The 20,841-nt window shown below is 37.9% G+C and overlaps 1 protein-coding gene across 6 annotated transcripts in view; it reads right to left on the bottom strand.

Annotated features, from left to right (window-relative positions):
- The window catches only part of CUNH1orf146 (chromosome unknown C1orf146 homolog), a 55,900-nt gene that overhangs the window by 28,185 nt on the left and 6,874 nt on the right, over positions 1-20,841 (bottom strand). For 5 of the 6 annotated variants that reach the window (XM_004841275.3, XM_021255378.2, XM_021255380.2 and 2 more), the window contains one exon: positions 5,250-5,361. In XM_004841275.3, the coding sequence (XP_004841332.1) occupies positions 5,250-5,318 (69 nt within the window). In that variant the 5' untranslated portion in view covers positions 5,319-5,361. Of the gene's footprint in view, positions 1-5,249; positions 5,362-17,876; positions 17,979-20,841 lie in introns of those variants that run through there. The other variant, XM_087213123.1, reaches the window with a different exon arrangement.

Here is a 20,841-nt window from a genome sequence, read left to right as displayed (position 1 = left end):
TTCCAAACCCATAGAATGTACAACACCAAGAAGGAACTCTAATGATCAAAACTATAGACCTTGTGTGACTGTATCAATAAGTTCATCAATTGTAATACATGTACCACTTTGGTGGGGAATGTTGGTAATGAGGGAGGCTATATAATTGGGGAGCAGGGGATTTATGCCAACAGATTGCCAATAGTAAACAGGGAAAAATGTAGACAATTATAAAAGAATTTTAAAACATATATATGTATATGAAATAATGCTTAATCTCCTTCTTCAAATAAGTATAAAATCTAAACTAGCAAACTAGTAAAGATTTTGATAAAATAAAACTTGAAACTGTTAAGCATGAGTTTTGGTGGACCCTTCTATATACTACTGATGGGAAAGTAAATGAAAATGTTCTGGAGGCTAATTTGACAATATATATCTAAAGCCTACAAAATGCACATACCTCTTTCTCTTGTCCATCTATTCTTCCTTTTTTTTTTTTTCTGGTACCAGGGATTGAACTCAGGGCTTTGAGCTTGTGAGGCAGGGGTGACACTACTGAGCTAAATCCCCAGCTCTCCATCTATTCTACTTCTAAGAATTTTTCTAAAACAATAATTATCAATATACAAAAATCATTTATGTCTAAGAGTATTAAATTAAATACCATTTAAAATATTTAAAAATAAGATCTAGTAGCATAAAAATGATGGTATCCCCTTCTGAATTTGGAAAGCACACAAAAATCAAAGGACAATGAGAAACAAAAGCAAACTCTGAATTTGATGAAAGTAAAAGATATATGCAAAACCCACCAAAATATGTGAAAAAGAATAGACTTTAGACTTCTACTGTTTGGGGAGGACATTTTTTTTTTCTTTTTTTGGTACCGGGGATCAAACTTGGGTCCTTGCGCTTGCGCAGCAGGCAGCGAAAACACTGATCCAAATCCCCAGCCTGGGAGGACATTTTTGAAAGCTGTTTCTGACAATTTTGACTCCTCCAGGGAAAGAATGTTTTGTCCGTGCCTTATACTTCTCTAATGAATCATCATTAGTAAAGTTAGGTGTTACAAAGATGTATCTTTTGCATGAAGACTGAAGTTAACATTAAATCCATTTAACTGTGTAACTAAACCTTAAATATATATGGGAATTGTGGTTACAGAAAAAAAATGTGTCATAAACATTGATGCAACTAATAAAAGTTTTAAACATTTAACATATTTTATCATTGACATAATTATAGTCCTGGGGGTAAAAGGGAAATTGGTAATGATCTCTTTCATGACCTGACTGGCTACATGAGAAGTCTCTTTATAATAAATCTGTTAAATGGTTAATACATATTTATTTTCTGTACATATATTTTACAATTTGAAAAACGTAAAACAAGATAATAAAACACTAAATAGATAAGTTTAATAGCAGTAAAGAGAATTACTTTCAGGGAAGATATAATTGATAATTGCTGTCTCAAAAGACAAAGAAGAATAAGAGGTCAAAAAATCCACAGAGGTCATTATGAGAAGATCTAATAAAGGTTCAGAAGGGAAGGAGGGAGAGAATAGGATAGAGGTAGTATGAAAGGAGATGATGGATAAGAACCTGATAAATGACACCAAGTCACATTCATGAAGCCTCTACAGATAAAAATAAATCTACCTTAAAACTACAGAATTCCTAAATAAAAAAGTAGCCAAATGAAAGATAGGTAATCTTCAAGGGAGTGACAAACTGACTACTATCTCATTAATAGTATCACTGCAAGCTATAATCAGTGACATGAGATCTTCAATATGCTAAGAGAAAATAGTTATAAATCTAGTGAAAAATATCTTTCAGTTTTGAGCAACTGGAAATCTCATACATTGCGGATTAGAATATAAAGCCACAGCCTCCACATTTATTTATATTTTAGTTACACAGTTAAAAAGATTCAATGCTTACTTCTAGTAAACTTTAGAAAACAATTGCCAGTGTCACCAATCAGTTGAGGGTTCTTTTTTTCAATTCAGATAGAAACCATGAATCAGCAAGGTGCAGCTCTCCTAGCAACCCAGGTCTTTGAGCAACAATGGCCCTCTTACAGCTTGGGCCCTGATGCTATTGGTCAATGCCAGTTAATACCAGACACCACTGGCCAACTCTGCTGGTTTCTGGTCTCTGCCACTGCTGGCTAATGCTGGATGCCTCCAGCATTACTTGCTTATCTCTGCTGCTGCCACCCACTGCTGTTCACTGCCAGTTAATGCTGAATGCTGTCTGTTGAATATCAGTTGGTGGCCTCTGTCTGATTTTCACTGGCTGCAGGTCACTGAAGCTCTCCAGGGCTAATAGCTTCTAGTGTTTATTGGTCTTTGATAAAGCAAATTCTCTGTCCACACTACTTATGATAAGAATCTTGAGTAGAGGGCCGGGGATTTAGCTCAGTGGTTCTGCTGCCTGCCTCACAAGTGCAAGGTCCCAAGTTCGATCCCTGGTACCAAAAAAAAAAAAAAAAAAAAAAAAATCCTGAGTAGATTTACAGGACCTGCCAAGCACATACAACCCAAGGCATAAATCATGAGAAGATTTAAGGACTATTGGAGCAAAACTGATAGGTCTGAATTTGAGCCTGCTGCTTGGTCTGAATATAAGCATGCCAACTGGCCTAAATTGGTATAATTCATGCCTTCTGATTTGAGCCTAATGATTGGTCCAAATTCAATTCTGTTTAGTTCAAATTCAAGCCTGGTACAGTCAGGGAAGACATCTCCCAGAGCAGGAGCAGAGTGTCCAGGATAGTCACAGCCATCTTGGAGGCAGTGTAGCATAACATCAGGAGATGCAGCCATTTGATTTTTGTGAGATTGGTGGGGCTAAAATCAGGGAATCCTTAAGAGGGCTATCTATGTTAATCACAGCTTACTGGGGTTTGAAGATGTTAGGGATGTTTATAATGGATTTCTCCCTGATCATTAGGGACATTAGGGATAGTTTCCCTGCTGCTTCTTCAGAGGCAACAGCAGCATCTGGAATGGCAGGAGTAGAAGGGGCACTGCAGCTGATAGTCAAGCAGCATCTCCTGTCAAGGCAGCCTGGAGAGTAGCTGAAAAATTACTTTAGGGGTAATAGGAGGACACTGAAGCAAGTTGTCCCAGTCTGTTCTCAAGGAACCATGGGGGAGTGAAGTGGGGTGGAGAGGTATGACAGCTGTCAGCCAAACCATTCTCCCCTCTGACTGGAAAAAGGGGAGTCAGACACTTCTGTCTCATCAGTTTCTTATAAAGATAAACATATACTCACTAGAAATTAATTCCTAGGTATATACAAGAGAAACGAAAACATACCTACACAGAGACTTATGCATAAATATACAGAACAGCTTAATTCATAACAGCCCAAATCTAGAAACAACCCAAATGTTCATCCACTGGTGAATGGCTAAATGTACTAGCAAATACCCATTCAATGCATTACTAGTCTGCATTAAGAGGGAACAAATCATTTTTATATGCAACAAAATGAATGAATCTTGAATGCATTATGTTCAATGAAAGAAGTCAGACACAAAAAGGTACAAGTTGTTTAATTCCATTTATATAAAGTTTTAGAACAGGTAAAATTATCCTGCAGTGATAAAAATGAGATCAATGATTGCCTGAGGTAAAAGGCTGGTGTGGGACTGACTACAAAAGGCCATAAAGGAACTTTCAGGGATGATAACATTTTTCCATATTTTGAGTAGAGTTACAGTATCAAGGCATAAACTGTCAAAACTCACTGAAATGTATATTCAAAATGTGTGCATTTTATTGTTTACAAATTATGCCTCAGTTAAACTGATTTTAAGATCAAGAATAAGGGGAAATAGGGCCAGGGATTTAGCTCAGTGGTGCTGCACCTGCCTCACAAGCACAGGGTGCTGAGTTCAATCCACAGTACAAAAAAAAAAAAAAAAAAAGAATAAGGGGAAATAAAAAATTTTATACTAACATAAACTGAGAGACTTTTGCCTTTAAAAGATCCTCCTTGGGGTAATTTCTAAATTATATAAAAAGAAAATGATTCAAAATGGAAAGTCTGAACCATAAGAAGAACAAAGAAAGCAAAAATACGGGTAAAACCGAATAAAGACTAACTTTCAAAAATTATAACAATATTGTGTGAAATTTTTAAAAAATAAGATTTATGATAATGGGACATAATACAGAAAGGGGTCATTGAAATTAAATTATTCTAAGATTATTTTGTTTAAGAGGAGGTTAAAATAGCTTACTTTGGATTTTATTATGCTAAGTATGCATAATAAAATTTCTAGGATAATTACTAAAAGATAGAAATAGACCATATAACTTTAAAAGCTAGTATTGAAAAAGAAATTAGAAAAAACAACCAATCTATTATAGATGGGGTGAGAAAGGAGAGAATAAAGAAACATGAGAACAGTGGAACAAATAGAAGGCACAAAACAAAATGGGCAAACATAATAAATGAAATAGAAATAGTGTTCTTGACAAATAAGCATGGATTGCTGGCTCCTTCTCTCAAAATATGTCTGGAAAAGCTATAGAAACAGGAGAGAAACATAGATTCCAGAAACCTAACAAAATGACAGAAGCACGCAAAATTCCAGCAAGACTTAAGGCTAAAGTAAGCTAGTACAATATGTGTTATGGAGCTAGATGGCTGAAGTCAACATAGGAAGTGCAGCTGGAGGCAGCAATAAGTGCATAGGGTTAAAAAAATCTTACTTTAAGCCTTATTATTCTCTCATTCCTTCTTATCATGGAGCAATCATTTCTTGCCCCTTCACCCTAGACATTAGGGGCTGTCCACAAGATAAATATTGGCACAAAAACAGTTAAAAAAACAGTTGCAGACTGACTTTCAACTTTTCCACTCCAAACTACAGTATACAAAGATAGCCTCTTTCCAATGTTGCTAAACCTAGGCATATCAGTTTCTGGTTGTTTATTTCTCAAAAAACATGAAGTAATATGTTTGCGTGTATCCCTTACTGTTTCTAGAATCTCGAACATTGCTATTAGAGCAGTTTCTGAAAAAAATAAAAGAATTTTAGAAAATTTCCATCTTTCAATGATGTAGAAAAGTAGAATATTGAATGTGGATGCAACAGTATATAATTTAGCTTATGTACTTTCTGTTCCTCACAACTAACCATGGATAAATAAGCTAAGGATCTTTTAAAATACTATATTATATGAAAATTGCTGTTAATTTTTAAAGATCAGTGGACCAAAGGTAAAAGACCAAATGCTCTCTTACCTTAAGAGATGAGCTAATAATAACAGTAGTTGTCCATTTCACTTTTTCTTTTTCACCACTTTCAGCCATCTGTACATCTTTGGGTCAGCCCAGTTTCTAATGATGCCACAATCTGAGAAAATTAAGAGTAAAAAAGAACATAAGAAAATGTCTATTGGATGACTAAGTAAATGGAAGACAAAAATAAAACTTATGGTAATACAGGTACCAACATTTTAAAGAATGTTTGAATATTGCCATTTGACAATAGAAAAAGTGTCTTATACATTTAGCTTATTCAATACTATGCTTTCTTTTAAAACCAGAAACCATCATTCCCATTCAGATTGCTAATTTAAAGAAAGAGTCTGTCAGGTAAAAGGACCGAAAACCAAGACCAGACCAGGCCACAACAACCCTTTATTAGGGGAATAGATCTGCCGGGTTGTCTCTGAACAAAGGAGAGACAAAAGCAATAAGGCCGGGGCAGGGAGAGTCTTTTATGGAGACTGGGGTGGGGTTTGTAGGGGCTGAGGCAGGGTTGAGTGAGGTAGTGACTAGGGAATGGAGGAACCGGTGAAGTCACTAGGTGGTAGGAGGTGAGTGAGTATTGGGCTACTTTCTAGGCAAGAACAGGGGCATGCTGGGAAGAAGGTTTATTCTTTGGTGGGAGCAACCATCTTGGCATGATGTCACACAGGGGAGGGGGCAAGGCACAATAGGAAGAGGGCAGCTACTATACATAATAGCTGCTGAGGTAGTGGGAGACCTATCAAGAGTCCTTATGTCAAGAACTTTGAAAGTTTTGAGGTTTTATCTTACTTGAAAGCTAAAAAGTTGGCCTTGCAGGGTTTCATGGATACAGAAAAAAAGGTTGTAGTCATCAAAGGGTTAAATTCTAAATATGTTACTATAATATGTGTACATTGGTCATCTTCAAAGGGTTTAAGAGCCAACAGGTTACAATATGACCTCCTTTATAGTGAGTTAGAAAAAAGACTGTTGGAAAAAGACACAAATATGTCAGACCAAGGTGCGGTATTTGAGATTTGACTTTAAAAAGACAAAGGAGGCTAGGTCCAGAGAAAAGGAAAGTCATTTATTCTTTGCCAAGACCCCTCCAAAATGCTTCAATTATTTGATTCCATTTTTGCTACCCATTATCCTAATTGGGAGGACTGTAAAGAACTTTGTAAAACTCTGTAAACCTCTAAAAATGCACAGTTTTAGGAGAAATTTAAAAAATTAATGCCACTAGAATGCCAGGTGATATACAGAATCCAGACCCTTGGCATGAACAGCAATTCCCAGTAAATGTGAGGCCTGACTGGGATCCCAATACCCAAGCAGGACAGGAAAACTTGAGAAATTATCAGAAAGCCCTTTTAGCAGGAATGTGGGCTGCAAGTAAAAGGCCTACAAATATGACTAAAGTGCTAGAAACAGAGCAGGAGCCTGATGAGAGCCCTGAGAGATTTTATGAGTAGCTCTGCAAAGTTTACAGAATGTATACAACTTTTGATCCTACTGTTCCTGAAAACTGTCAGCTAATTAATACAACTTTTGTAACCCAGTCAGCACCAGACATTAGAAGGAAAATCCAAAGGCAGGAGACTTGGGAAGGCATGAATATAATGCAATTGTTGCAATTAGTTGGGAAAGTGTATGTGCACAGAGAGGCAGTGAAAGAGAAAAAGAGCCAGGAAGGAAGATAGCAGTAGCTATGGGAGCCAAGGAAGAGAAAGAAAAAGAAAGACAAGGCTCAAGAAAAAGAAAAAGCAGGACTTGAAGGAAAGGAAGGATACTGACACATTGTTGCCTGTGATGGAGGACAGTGACTGACACAGACCGGACTCAATGCAGCTAGGCCCCCATGAGCCCAAGGTTGATATATAGATAGGGCGCCAAAATATGTCCTTAATGGAGAGTGGCACAGAACATTCAGTAGTAACAGCTCCAGTTGCCCCTCTGAGCAGAGAGCACATCCAAGTGATTAGTGCCACTGGAATTTCAGAAAAGCGCCAGTTTTGCTATGAAAGGACATGTGAAATTGGAGGACATAAAGTGAAACATGAATTCTTGTATATGCCAGAATGTCCTAGCCCCTTACTAGGAAGAGACTTATTATCTAAATTGGGAGCTACAATAACTTTCACCCAATGAGGAAATGCATCTCTGCATTTAGACCCAGGAAGAGATCTCATCATAATGGTAACAGCTAAAAGAGAGGGTGAATAGCACTGTTACAATGTGGATGATGTTTTCCAGGCTCCACAAGAATTAAGAACTGTGGTAGGGAGAAGGAGAGGGAGAAGCTTCTGGCTTAGCAGCACTTCTTACTCCCAGATGTGCAGGGCCTTCCCACAGTTTCATGTTTCTACTTTGTCAGTTCTCTCAACACTAGCAGAAACAGCTTCATCACCACCTCCACAAGGAACAGTGCCTCTTGAGTTTCAGCTCCCTGGGTTTCTCCTCTATACAGTGTAATTTGTAGAGGACGCCGAATCACCTCGCTGCAGACAGGCAGGTCTGCCCACGCCCTACCAAGGTCCCGAGTGGCATGGACCATGCTGAATCACGCCGCTGCAAACAAGCAGCCACCTGGTTCCACACTACAAAGACGCAGAGGACACCAGACCACCAGACCAAGGTACTGAGTCCCACTGCTCCTGGCCCAGAGGTAGGGGCTTCTGAGCCACCATCCCACTGCTCCTGATCCAGAGGAAGGGGCTTCCTGACCACCATCCCTCCCATTGCTCCTGGCCCAGAGGTAGGGGCTTCTGAGTCGCCATCCCACTGCTCCTGGTGCAGAGGAAGGGGCTTCCCTGCCACCATCCCTCCCACTGCTCCCAACCCACAGGAAAGGGCTTTTGGGTCACCATCCCTACTGCTGCTCCCGGCCACTGTCCCACCTCTCCCAGCTCAGAGGAGGTAATCCGTGCAGGTGCTAACAGCCCCCTGCCCCAGTAAAAATGAGAAAACATGTAAATAAGTCTCAAAACCAGACTTCCAGATCACCAACAGCAACCTCAAAGGGAAATGAGATGGAACACTCTGTTACTCAACCACCTGGACCCACTGAACTGGCAACAAAAGGGGATCTGGAAAAAATGAAATCAGAAATAGTTTCTCAGATAACAGGAGAAATTGTGCCCCTAGTGCAAGACATGATTAATAAATCTAGAGAGGAGCTTAGGAACATGATGGAATCCCAACATAAGAAACAAATGGAATCCATAAAACACATGCAAATAGATTTCCAGTTTTTCAATGAAAAACTCCATTGAAAGTCTACACAGCAGAATGAGCCAATGTGAGGACAGAATTTCAGATATAGAAGATCAGATTGCAATTAGTGACCAGGAAAAGAAAAATTGCTTCAAAATTATAAGGGAACATGAGAAATCAATCCAACAGCTGCTAGATGATGCAAAGAAGAATAACATAAGACTGATTGGACTCAATGAAGAAACAGGAGAGAGTGCAGATGACATAAAAAATCTCTTCACAGAAATAATGGCAGAAAACTTCCCAAGCAGGGGAAAAGAGCTTGACATACAGATAAGTGAGGCATATAGGACTCCAAATAGCCTTGATCAAAAAAAATCTACACACAGGCATATAATTGTTAAGATTCCAAAAAACACAACAGAAGAACAAAGTTCTCCAAGCAGTCAGAGAAAAGAAACAAATCACATACAAAGGAAAGCCCATCAGAATCACAGCAGACTTCTCAACACAAACCATCAAGGCAAGAAGAGCTTGGAGTGACATATTCCAAGCCCTAAAAGAAAACACCCTCCAACCCAGATTGATGTGCCCTGCAAAACTATCTTTCAAAATTGATGGAGAAATAGGATACTTTCATGACAAAGAGCACCTTAGGAACTTCGTGAATACCAAACCAGTACGCCAAAGAATTTTACACAATATCCTAGGAACAGACATTGAGGATCACAACCCCAGGAAGCAAAGCAGAATGAACCCATCTGGCATGACAAGAAATTAAATGTAAAGGGGGAGAACCCAACAAAAAGAAAAAGCCATGGCAATGACAAGTCAATACGTTTCAGTTATAACCATCAACATTAATGGTCTCAATTCACCAATCAAAAGAAATAGACTGGCAGAATGGGTCAAGAAGCAAAATCCAACAATATGCTGCATACAAGAAACACACTTAATTCAAAAGGAAACTCATAGACTGAAAGTTAAAGGGTGGAAAACAATTCTGCATGCAACAGGAGCCCGAAAAAAAGCAGGAGTAGCTATCCTCTTGGCAGATCAAGGAGATTTCAAACCAACACTGATTAAGAGAGACGAAGAAGGACACTACATCCTTGTAAAGGGAAGAATCCAAGAGGAAGAGATGACAATCATAAATATCTATGCATCAAACACTAGAACACCCAACTATATAAAACAAATACTAATGGACATGAAAAGTCATATATGCACTAATACACTTGTAGTGGGGGACCTCAACACCCCACTGTCACAAATAGACAGATCAACTAGACAAAAAATAAGTAATGAAATACTAGAACTCAATTGAATTCTTGAACAAATGAACTTAACAGATGTTTACAGAGTCTTCCACTCCACAAAATCAGAATACACATTCTTCTCAGCTGCACATGGGTCATTCTCAAAAATAGACCACATACTCACACATAAAACATGTTTAAGTAAGTGCAAAGGAACTGAAGTTATCCTCTGTATATTATCACACCATAGTGCGATGAAATTGGAGATCCATAGCAAAAGAAACTCAAAAAACTTCATAAACACGTGGAAATTGAACAACACACTTCTGAATAACCAATGGGTCACAGAGGAAATTAAAGAAGAAATCAGACAGTTCCTTCAATTAAATGACAATGACAATACCACATATCAGAATCTATGGGACACAATGAAAGCAGTCTTACAAGGGAAATTCATAGCAGTGAATATGCATATTAGGAAAACAGAATGAGCCCAATTAAACAACCTGATGCTGAATCTCAAGCTTCTAGAAAAAGAAGAGCAGGACAACCCCAAAGCTCATACAAGGGAGGAAATTATAAAGATCAGGGGAGAAAGCAATGCAATGGAGACTAAGAGAACAATACAAAAAATCAATGAAGCCAAGAGTTGGTTCTTTGAAAGAATCAACAAAATTGACAAACCTTTAGCCAACCTTATCAGAAAAAGGAAAGAAAAGGCCCAAATCCATGCAATTAGGAATGAAAAGGGTGAAATGACAACAGACCCAGCAGAAATCCAGAGGATCATCAATACCTACTTCCAGAACCTATACTCCAATAAGATGGACAACACAGAAGAAATGGACAGATTCCTAGATACATATGAATTACCAAAGTTGAACGAAGAAGATCTAAAAATTCTGAACAACCCAATATCAACCAATGAAATTGAGAATGTAATTAAAAACTTATCAACTAAGAAAAGCCTGGGCCCTGATGGCTTCACTGCTGAATTCTACAAAACATTTAGAGAGGAACTGCTGCCACTACTGTTTAAACTCTTCAATGAAATTGAAAGGGAAACAATACTCCCAAATTCATTCCTGGAAGCAAGCATCACCTTGATCCCCAAAGCAGAGAAAGACCCAACTGAAAAGGAGAACTATAGGCCAATCTCACTAATGAACATAGATGCAAAAATCCTTAATAAGATAATGGCAAACAGAATGTAGAAGATCATCAAGAAGATCATACACCCTGATCAAGTGGGATTCATCCCAGGGATGCAGGGATGGATCATTATATGGAAATCAATCAATGTAATACACTGTATCAATAGAGCCAAGGACAAAATCCATATGATTATCTCCATAGACGCAGAAAAAGCATTTGACAAAATCCAACATGCATTTATGATAAAAACCCTACAAAAAATTGGGATGGATGGTCTCTACCTCAAACTGATAGAAGCCATCTATGAAAAAGCAACAGCCAATATCATACTAAATGGTCAAAAACTGAAATCCTTCACACTAAAATCAGGAACAAGACAAGGATGTCCACTCTCACCACTCTTGTTCAATATAGTTTTGAAAACATTAGCCACAGCAATTAGACAAGAGAAAGAAATAAAAGGAATAAAGATAGGTAATGAAGAAGTCAAATTGTCATTATTTGCAGATGACATGATACTCTACATAGAAGACCCCAAGAACTCCACCAAAAGTCTTCTAGACTTAATAACCAAATTCAGTCAAGTAGTTGGTTACAAGGTCAACACACAAAAATCAATAGCTTTCCTCTACACCAATGACAGACTCACTGAGAGAGAAATAGGGCAAATAATTCCTTTCACACTAGCATCCAAAAAACTGAAATACCTAGGAATCAACGTAACGAAAGAAATCAAAGACCTCTTCTCTGAAAACTATGGCACTCTGAAAAGAGAGATTGAAGATGATATCAGAAAATGGAAAGACATCCCTTGGTCCTGGGTAGGAAGGATTAATATAGTGAAAATGGTCATACTTCCAAAACTGCTATATAGATTTAATGCAATTCCAATTGAGATCCTAGCAGCATACTTCATGGACCTTGAGAAAACAATCCAAAAATTCATTTGGAACAAGAAGAGACCCAGAATAGCAAAAGCAAGGTAACAGGGACATGGCAGGGGGTATCACAATCCCCAACCTGCAACTCTAATACAAAGCTACTGTGATAAAAACAGCATGGTACTGGCAAAGAAACAGACCTGAGGACCAGTGGAACAGATTAGAAGATGCAGAAACAACGCCAGACACACTCAGCCATCTCATCTTCAACAAAGGAGCCAAACACCCTCACTGGAGGAAAGATAGCCTCTTTAATAAATGGTGCTGGAAAAATTGGGCTTCAACTTGCCAAAGATTAAAACTAGACCTGTATCTCTCACCATGCACTAAACTAAAATCAAAATGGATTAAAGATCTAAATATTAAAATAGAAACTCTGAACCAGTTGGAACAGAAGTTAGGTAGAACCCTTGAAGACATCTGTGTAGGAAAAGATTTTATGAACAAAACCTCAGTTGCCTATGAACTAGCACAAACAATCAACAAATGGGGTCTTTTCTTATTAAAAAGCTTCTGCACAGCAAGAGAAACCACCAGCAGTGTGAAGAGACAACCCACAATGTTGGAAAAAATCTTCTCCTGCTCTTCCTTAGACAAAGGTCTACTATCTCGAATCTATAAAGAATTTAAAAAGATCAGACCTCCCAAATTTAAAGACCCAATCCAAAAATGGGCATCTGAAATGAACAGACATTTCTCAGACAAAGAAGTAGAAATAGCAAATAAATACATGAAAAAATGTTCAACATCACTGGTCATTCAAGAGATGCAAATGAAAACAAGGCTGAGATTCCACTTCATTCCAGCAAGAATGGCTGCTATCATGAAATCACCCACTAACTAATGCTGGCGGGGCTGTGGGGAAAGAGGAACCCTGCTCCACTGCTGGTGGGAGTGTAGACTGGTGCAAGCACTGTGGAAATCAGTATGGAGATACCTCAAACAACTAGGACTGGAAGTCCCATTTGACCCTGCTATTCCACTGCTGGGAATCTTCCCCAAAGAATTAAAAGAATCATACCACAGTGATATATGTGTGCCCATGTTCATAGCAGCACAGTTTGTGATAGCTAAAACTTGGAAACAGCCCAAATGCCCATCAACTGGAGACTGGATAAAGAAAATGTGGTTTTTTTATAAAATGGAGTACTACCCAGCCATCAAAAATGAGACATTAGAGACATTTATAGCTAAGTGGATGCACATTGAGGCAATACTCTTAAGTGAAATAAATAAGACATCCATGAATAAATACCGAATAGTTTGTCTGGTGTGAGAAACTGAAAGTGTAAATAAGGACTAAATGTATAATAGATAATGTGAAATAGGAAGAAAAGGGGCAAATGGGAAGGAAGTGGGAGGGTTAGTGGAAAGTATAGAAGGGAATGGGTTTAATATGAGAAAATGGAAAAATCGGTACAAAATCTTTGTCAATAGGGAGGAATGGAGGGGTTGAAGGGAGGGCTGGGCAAGGGTGAAAAATAAGAACCAAGAAGACTGTTTAAACGTGCAAATTTCCAATGATGAATGTCATTCTATTGTATACCTAAAATGTACCAATGATTAGAATGAATAATCGATAATGCAAAATAGGAAGAAAAGGTCCAAAGGGGTAGGGGTAGTGGGAGGGGCAGGGGAAAGGAAAGGAGGGAAAGGGAAAATGATCAGAAATGGAAAAAATGGAAATAAAGTCTTTGTAAATAGAGAAGGGTGGAGGGGGTGAAGGGAGGGCTAAGAATGGGGAAAAAATAAGAACCAAGATGCATTATGTAAAGGTACAATTCCCAATGAGAAATGTAATTGTGTTGTATACCTACAATGTACCAATAAAAGAATTTAATAAAAAAAAAAAAAAGAATTAAGAACTATGTTTCCTAGAGTATTGGCAGAGGAATCGCCCCCAGGCTTAGCTAAGAATCATCCACTCACAGTTATAAAATTAAAAGACAATTCGGCCCCATTGGTGTAAAACAATACCCAATGTCTAGGCAAGCCTGAATTGGAATTAAACCCCATATCATGAGATTAAAGGAATTTGGACTTATTAGAGAAGGTAGTCACCTTGGAACACCCCTTTGCTGCCTGTTCAGAAACCTGATGGGGACCATAGGCCAGTGCAAGATGTACAGGCTGTAAATGACAGAACAGTAATGCTGCACCCAGTGGTCCCTAACCCCTATGCTTTGTTGGGTCTGATACCCCCAGAAACAGCACGGTTTACTTGTTTGGATTTAAAAGATGCCTTCTTTTGCCTTCTCATCACTCCCCTCAGTCAACCCATCTTTGCATTTGAATGGGAAGACCCAAGTGATGGGAAAAATACTCAGTTTACTTGGACTAGATTGCCACAGGGATTTAAAACTCACCCATGCTTTTTGGGGAAGCCCTAGCCAAGGACTTGCTTGCCTTGTCCTACTGCAGTATGTGGCTGACTTACTGTTATGCAGATCAACCCAAGAACAGTTGCTGGGAAGGCACCAAAAAGTTGTTGCTGCTCTTACAGGAAAACTGTATATAAGGTATCATGGGAAAAAGCCCACATTTGTGTACAGCATGTTAAATATTTAGAATTTCAAATAACACAGGGCATGTGTTGCCTAGGAAATAAAAAAACAGGTTATTAGTGCCATCCCTAAACCCCAAACAAAGAAACAGCTGAGAAGGTTTTTTGGGGTAGCAAGCTTCTGTAGAATTTGGATTCTGGGTTTTACAGAAATCTCTAAACTCCTTTATGAAGCCCTAAAGGGACAAGGGGAGAATCATCAGCATTGGACTGTAAAACAGGAAACTTTTAAAAAAATTTAAAATTGACTTAGGCAGCCACCCCAGTCCTAGGGATACCTATGTAAAGCGGCCTTTTACTCTATATATGACTGAAAAAAAAACCCAGGGTGGCCCTTGGAATGTTGACCCAAGTAGGCCCATGGAATCAACTGGTGGCATATTTGTCTAAGAATTTAGATTCAGTATCAAAAAGATGGCCTCATTGTTTTTAGGCCTTAGCAACTTCAGTTCTGTTGATTCAAAAAAACCAGACAAGCTGACTTTAGGTCAGGAACTGACTGTGCAGGTTCCACACCCAGTCCTAGAACTGCTAAACACAAGGGCACATCATTGGCTCTCAAATAATTGGGTTACTCAGTATCAAGCCCTTCTCTGTGAGAATCCCTGCTTGTGGTTTATTTCTATAAAAACTTTAAATCCTGCTACCTTCTTGCCCACGGAGACAGGCCCTCCCAATCATGACTGCTTCAGTGTCACTGATGAGCTCTTTTCCAGCCGCCCTGACTTGCAAATGACACCCTTGTCTGATGCTGACCTCGTTCTGTTCACGGATGGGAGCAGCTTCATGGAAGATGGGGTTTGTCATGCTGGATATGCGGTAACCATGAAGGATGAGAGGTGGTCCTAGCCAGGGCCGTTGGTGCAATGTGCTAAGCTCTGGGCACTCATACAGGCACTCCGATGGGCAAAGGGTAATAAAGGTATATATATATATATATATATATATATATATATATATATATATATATATACACATGGACTTTTGCTATGCATTTGCTACATTATACATCATTGGCATGATTTACTGAGAGTGAGGTCTTCTCATGGCATAAGGGAAGCTTTTAAAATTAAAAAGGAAATTTTACAGTTGCTAGAGGCAGTGTGGAAACCTAGCAAAGTCATAGTAATATATTGCTCAGGACATCAGAAAGGCAAAGACTTCGTTGCACAAGGTAACAATAAAGCTGACGCTGAAAGCCGAGAAAGACGATGCACTCAAAGCCCTGCTCTCACCACTCCAGAGGCCGGTGAGTCAAAGCACAGCTGAAGAATACCAACAAGGCCAACATGGATTGTTGTGTTGTGCCAGATCACCACTGCCTTAAGTTTTCTTGTTTTTGAACTGTGCGTGTTTAGGCCTAGTTACGAAAAGTTTGATGAATAATATGTGACTTTTAAAATGGTAAAATGGTAACCGGAAGGCTATCCATTTACAATATTCTTTGATAAAAACATTATGGGGGACCTGGGATAACTTCTGACAGTGAGGGGCTATTCTAATGAAAAATTATATTGCAAAGAGAAAACACAAGTTTGGATCAATGGCTCCCTTGTTGGACGAGCCACTGGTAATTGTAACAGTTGTAAACAAGGTCAATGTAATCCTATATCTATGTATATGCCAGCTCCATGGGATCTTATTTGGCTACAAGGCGTAATATATTTCATTAGGACAAGAAATTTTAAAAGATCTTGAAATTTGAGACACACTTCAGGCTTTAGAAACCTAACTAGATTCACTGGCCAATAGGCATGCTCTCGATTTGCCCACAGCCCAGAAAGGAGGGACTTGCTTATTTCTTAGTAAAGAGAGTTGTTAATATACTAATAAATCTGGTATAATACAAGAATCACTAGACAAACTGAAAGATCAGATCAAGGCTCTTGATGAGAAATTTGGTATAGGAGAGCTGTCCTATGGGATTAATTTTACTTGAGCAGGACGAAAAAAACTTGGATAGGACCTCTTCTGAGTCTCCTTTTTATAATATTAATATTAATGTATGGTCCTTGGGTCATCCAATGGATTTCAAAATTTATACAGTAGCACAGTGCTGCAGCTCAAGACTACCAAATGCTAATGTTAAGAAATGTAGATAAACTGGATAGAACTTGTAATGGATAGAAGAATTATCCCAAAGTAAACAGAGGGAGTAATGATATGGAAAAGTTTTAGATAACTTAATAGATTGAATATTAAGGTAATTGTAGAAGCAAAATAAGCAATGTGTTCAAGATTTGCTTTTCCCATAACTTCTTGTTTAAGGTGAGGATTATCTGACTCTAACCCATAACTTCATTAACCTAACAAAGTTACCATGCCAGGGAGAATTTACAATGTATATGGCCTATCTTGTGTCTGTGACTTGTAAGTAGGAACTGGAATTGTATTTACATATCAAAGACCACTAGGGATGAGATAATGGCCAAAAAGGATACAAAAAGGGAAATGCTGAAAAAGAGGGTGCGGATACTGACCAGACTGGTTTCTGGTGTTCCCGCCTGCTCGCGGGAAGAAATTTTATTATTTTATCCAAATTCTGTGTCTCTGTGTATTTCTTTCCGAGATTTCTGCAGCATAACTACATCATCCTTTTCTCATACTAGTTACCCAAGCCCTATTGCCACACTGTGATGAGACAAAAGTCAAGTGATATCTTCACATAAGGTGGGTTGTGATGCAGGAAAGGAACCAGAGTGTAGTGCCAGTCTTTTATAAACAGATCTGCCTTCTACTGAGATATGTTATAGATGTGTACCAATTCCTCAAAATGAATGAATCATGTATTATAAACATATAACAATTAAAAAATCCTTCCTTTCTGCAGTCATAGATAATATTTTTAATATTCATCTAAATTTTTAGCTTGCCCTTTCACATTTAAGTCTCTAATCCATCTAGACTTTTTAAATAGAATCTGAAATACATGTCCAATTTTATTTTTTAAAATATAACTACCTACTTGTCACAACACTGTGTATTGAGTAATCCCTCCTTCCCCTGGTTATTTGCAATGCCACCTTGGCCACATATTGTTTCCATATATGCATAGATCTGTTGAGATTCTCTATTCTATTATTCAATTATTTCTGAGCCAATGTCACACTTTTTAATTGTGGTAGTTTTACAAGAAGTCTATTTACATAAAAAATCTTCTACCTTATTTTTTTTGTATAGTGCTGTAGCCATTCTTGGTTTTTTTTTTATCTAGAAATTTTAGAATCATGTTAGTTCTTTTAAAAAGAAGAGTTTATCAACAAACTTATTAAAATCAGTATTTAATCTATAAAACAATTTGGAAAAAATCTACATAGCTGAAATTTTCATCTATATAAATATATGGGGTATTTATATATTTAGGACTTATAGCCTAGTGTTTTCATTTAACATTGGGTCATAAGAATATTTCTTATATAATTTTCAAAAATATAATGTCTACATTACTTTTTAACATGTGGATATACCACAATTTATTTGACTATCACACTCATTAATTTACCTTGGACATTTGATTGGACCTCCGAATTTTCCAATGATAAATCACTTTGCAACAGTATGGAATTATCCATCAAAGCCATAAATATCAGTCTTCCCCTTATTAATGTTCAGTGATTCACTATGACCTATAAAACACAATACAAACTCAAGGCATATTTTTCTTTAGCCTCATGTCATGCTATCTCTTCACATATTACATATGCAATAGCTATTCTGAAGAATTTTTAATCCCTAACTATGATATGGGCCCTTTACATATTCTAAAGTTTCCCTCCTCTTGTCAATTATTTTTAATAACAAGTAGTTTGTTTGTACCTCCCTCCAAAAGCTTTCCCTGTTCCCCACAGACAATTAGGACCTTCCTCCTCTGTGGTCCTATAGCACCTCAAATATATCTCTATCATATCACTCATTAATGCAGTTATATAGCTATATTCCCAATCAAAAGACTTCTCACTGGAGGCTCCTCAAAGAGAGGAAATGTGTTTTACTCACTTTCTATTTCTTTCAAATAGTGCCTTCCTCTTCTAGCAAATACACTTAATCCAGAAAGGCAGGCATGGTGGTGCAAATCTGTAATTCCAGCACTCTGGGAGGCTGAGGTAGGAGTATCTCAAGTTCATTTCCCACCTGGGGAACTTAGGGAGAACTTGTTTCAAAATAAAGAAAGTGTTGAAGATATAGCTCAGTATGGGTTTAAAAAAATAGTAATAATGACTGTATCCTTTTTTCCTTTCTTCTTTTTGAGTAGTGGGGACTGGACTTTACTCCTGAAGTATGTGCTTTATCACTTGATACACACCCCCAGCCTAAATGTCTTTTTTGTTTGTTTTGAGACAGGGTCTCACTATGTAGCCCAGGCTGTTCTCAAACTTGCAGCAATCTACCTGCCTCAGGCTTTTGAGTGCTGGGATTACAGATGTGTGTTACCACATCCAGACTGTCATTTTTAAATTAATAAATTATCCTATGCCAGAAAAGAAGTACAGATGTTCAGTTCCAGGGCTACTTACAGTATTTCCTATGGTGGGGTTCTGAAATTTGTAGCAATTTGGGCTATTCTATTACCACTGCTTAGTCTTGCTGCTATGGAAGCCAAAATTAATGCTAGGCAGGTGAAGTCAAGTAAAAACTGCTTCAACTTTTACACATAATATCCTGCTGTGATTATCTAGAACAATACCATCTTTGCTATTACAGCAAAGTGGTAAGACCTTTTAAAATAGTGTGAAACAGAAGGGTTCTGATTATCAAAACAGATTTTCTATACATTTTCCTGAAGTAGTCATTTTCCATTATTTCAGAGCACAAGAATTATCACAGTTGGGATATATTAATGAGCTTCTGGAGAGAAGGAAAGGGCAGCACTATCTAAGTTGGGTCTGTTTGGTTTATTTTGTTGAGACAGAGTCTTACTATGTTGTCCAGGTTGGTCTTAAACCCTAGGGCTCACCCAATCCTCCTTCCTCAGCCTCCCAAGTAGCAGGGACTTCAGGCATGCCACACTTTGCCCAGCACTTCCTGAGCTTTTAAAGAAGCAAGGGTAGCTGCTGCTAACTATGCCTTTCTGGATTGGGAACTGAAGTGAACTAAGGAGAAGTCAATGTTTATCTGGCTTAAAGATTTACCCAGCATGCTTCTGGGAACACAGATATTGGGAATTCCCAAACATTAGATCAAAACCTAAAGTAAATGTGATCAAGGATATTTAGATTTTTATGGCACACACCTGAATTCCAGTACTATGAGAGGTGAGGCAGGAGGAGCTGTAAGCTCAAGCCCAGCTAGGGCAATTTGGCTACTTAGCAAGACCCTATCTCAAAATGAAAAAAAAAAAGTACAAAGGTCCTGGGCTCAATCCCCTGTACTGCAAAAAAAAAAAAAAAAAAAAAGAAGAAGAAGAAAGAAAGACTGTATTTATATTTTAAAAAGCCAAAATACCCAGTGCTTAAGGTTATTTTTAAAAGATTTCTAGTCAGTGTCAGACTAATATAACATAACGGTTAATAGTACAAATTTATGGTTGGATGGGGTGCCTAGATTAAAATTCCTGCTCAGTTACTTACTAGTTATGTCCACTTTGGCAAGTCATTTAACCTCTCTAAAACTAAGGTATCTCATTTGTAAAATGTGGGTAATAGTTCCTCTTTCATAGCATTTTTGTGGGGATAAATCAGTTTATAAAGTGTAAATATAACACTGTTTAAGGGGTTAGGACTATAAATCAGTGGTAGGGTGGGATTTAATACCTACCACCACAAAAAAAAGGAAAAAAAAAGTTAAGAGTGTAACTTCTGCAATATTTCCTATCCCATAGGGCTATTAAGAAGGTTCATGTATTAATATATATAAAATATTTGCAACAGTGAGGGCACACAATAAATGAAGCGGTTATTAAAATGTGTTAGAAATGGTGACATGTGCCTATAGTCTCAGCTACTTGGGAGCTGAGGCAGGAAGACTTTTTTAAACTTCAAAGTTCGAAACCACCCAGGCAATACAGTGAGACTCTTTTTTCAGAAAAAAAAAAAAGCTTTGCAAATAGTAAGCCTCAATAAATACTAATTAATACTATGTTTTTCTTTTTTTGGTACTGGGGATCAAACTCGGGTCCTTGCGCTTGTGCAGCAGGCGGTGAAACCACTGAGCTAAATCCCCGGCCCCCTAATTAATGCTATTACTAAACAACGGACTCAAAGCTCACAAGTTTTGTGGTTTTTGTTTGTTTGTTTATTTGCTGCTGCTGATCAAACTCAGGACCTCACATATACTACAAGATTTTTATTATGATTGTAGGGTTTTTTTTTTCCCCAAAGGTATTCAAAGTAATAAAAGAGAAAAGTGGCCCTTGTTTTACAAGACAATTACATGTCTGATACTACTTTCTTCTTAAAATGTTCAACTCCTCTGGCTATTTTGTAGTTTAGATTATGCCTTAACATTTTCATGGAACCTTCCTTGATGAT

Source organism: Heterocephalus glaber, unplaced genomic scaffold (assembly GCF_053883595.1).
Source record: "Heterocephalus glaber isolate CG9 unplaced genomic scaffold, H.glaber_assembly_v1.0 deba00001442, whole genome shotgun sequence".
Taxonomy (NCBI): domain Eukaryota; kingdom Metazoa; phylum Chordata; class Mammalia; order Rodentia; family Bathyergidae; genus Heterocephalus; species Heterocephalus glaber.
This window is presented reverse-complemented; position numbering and strand designations above follow the sequence as displayed.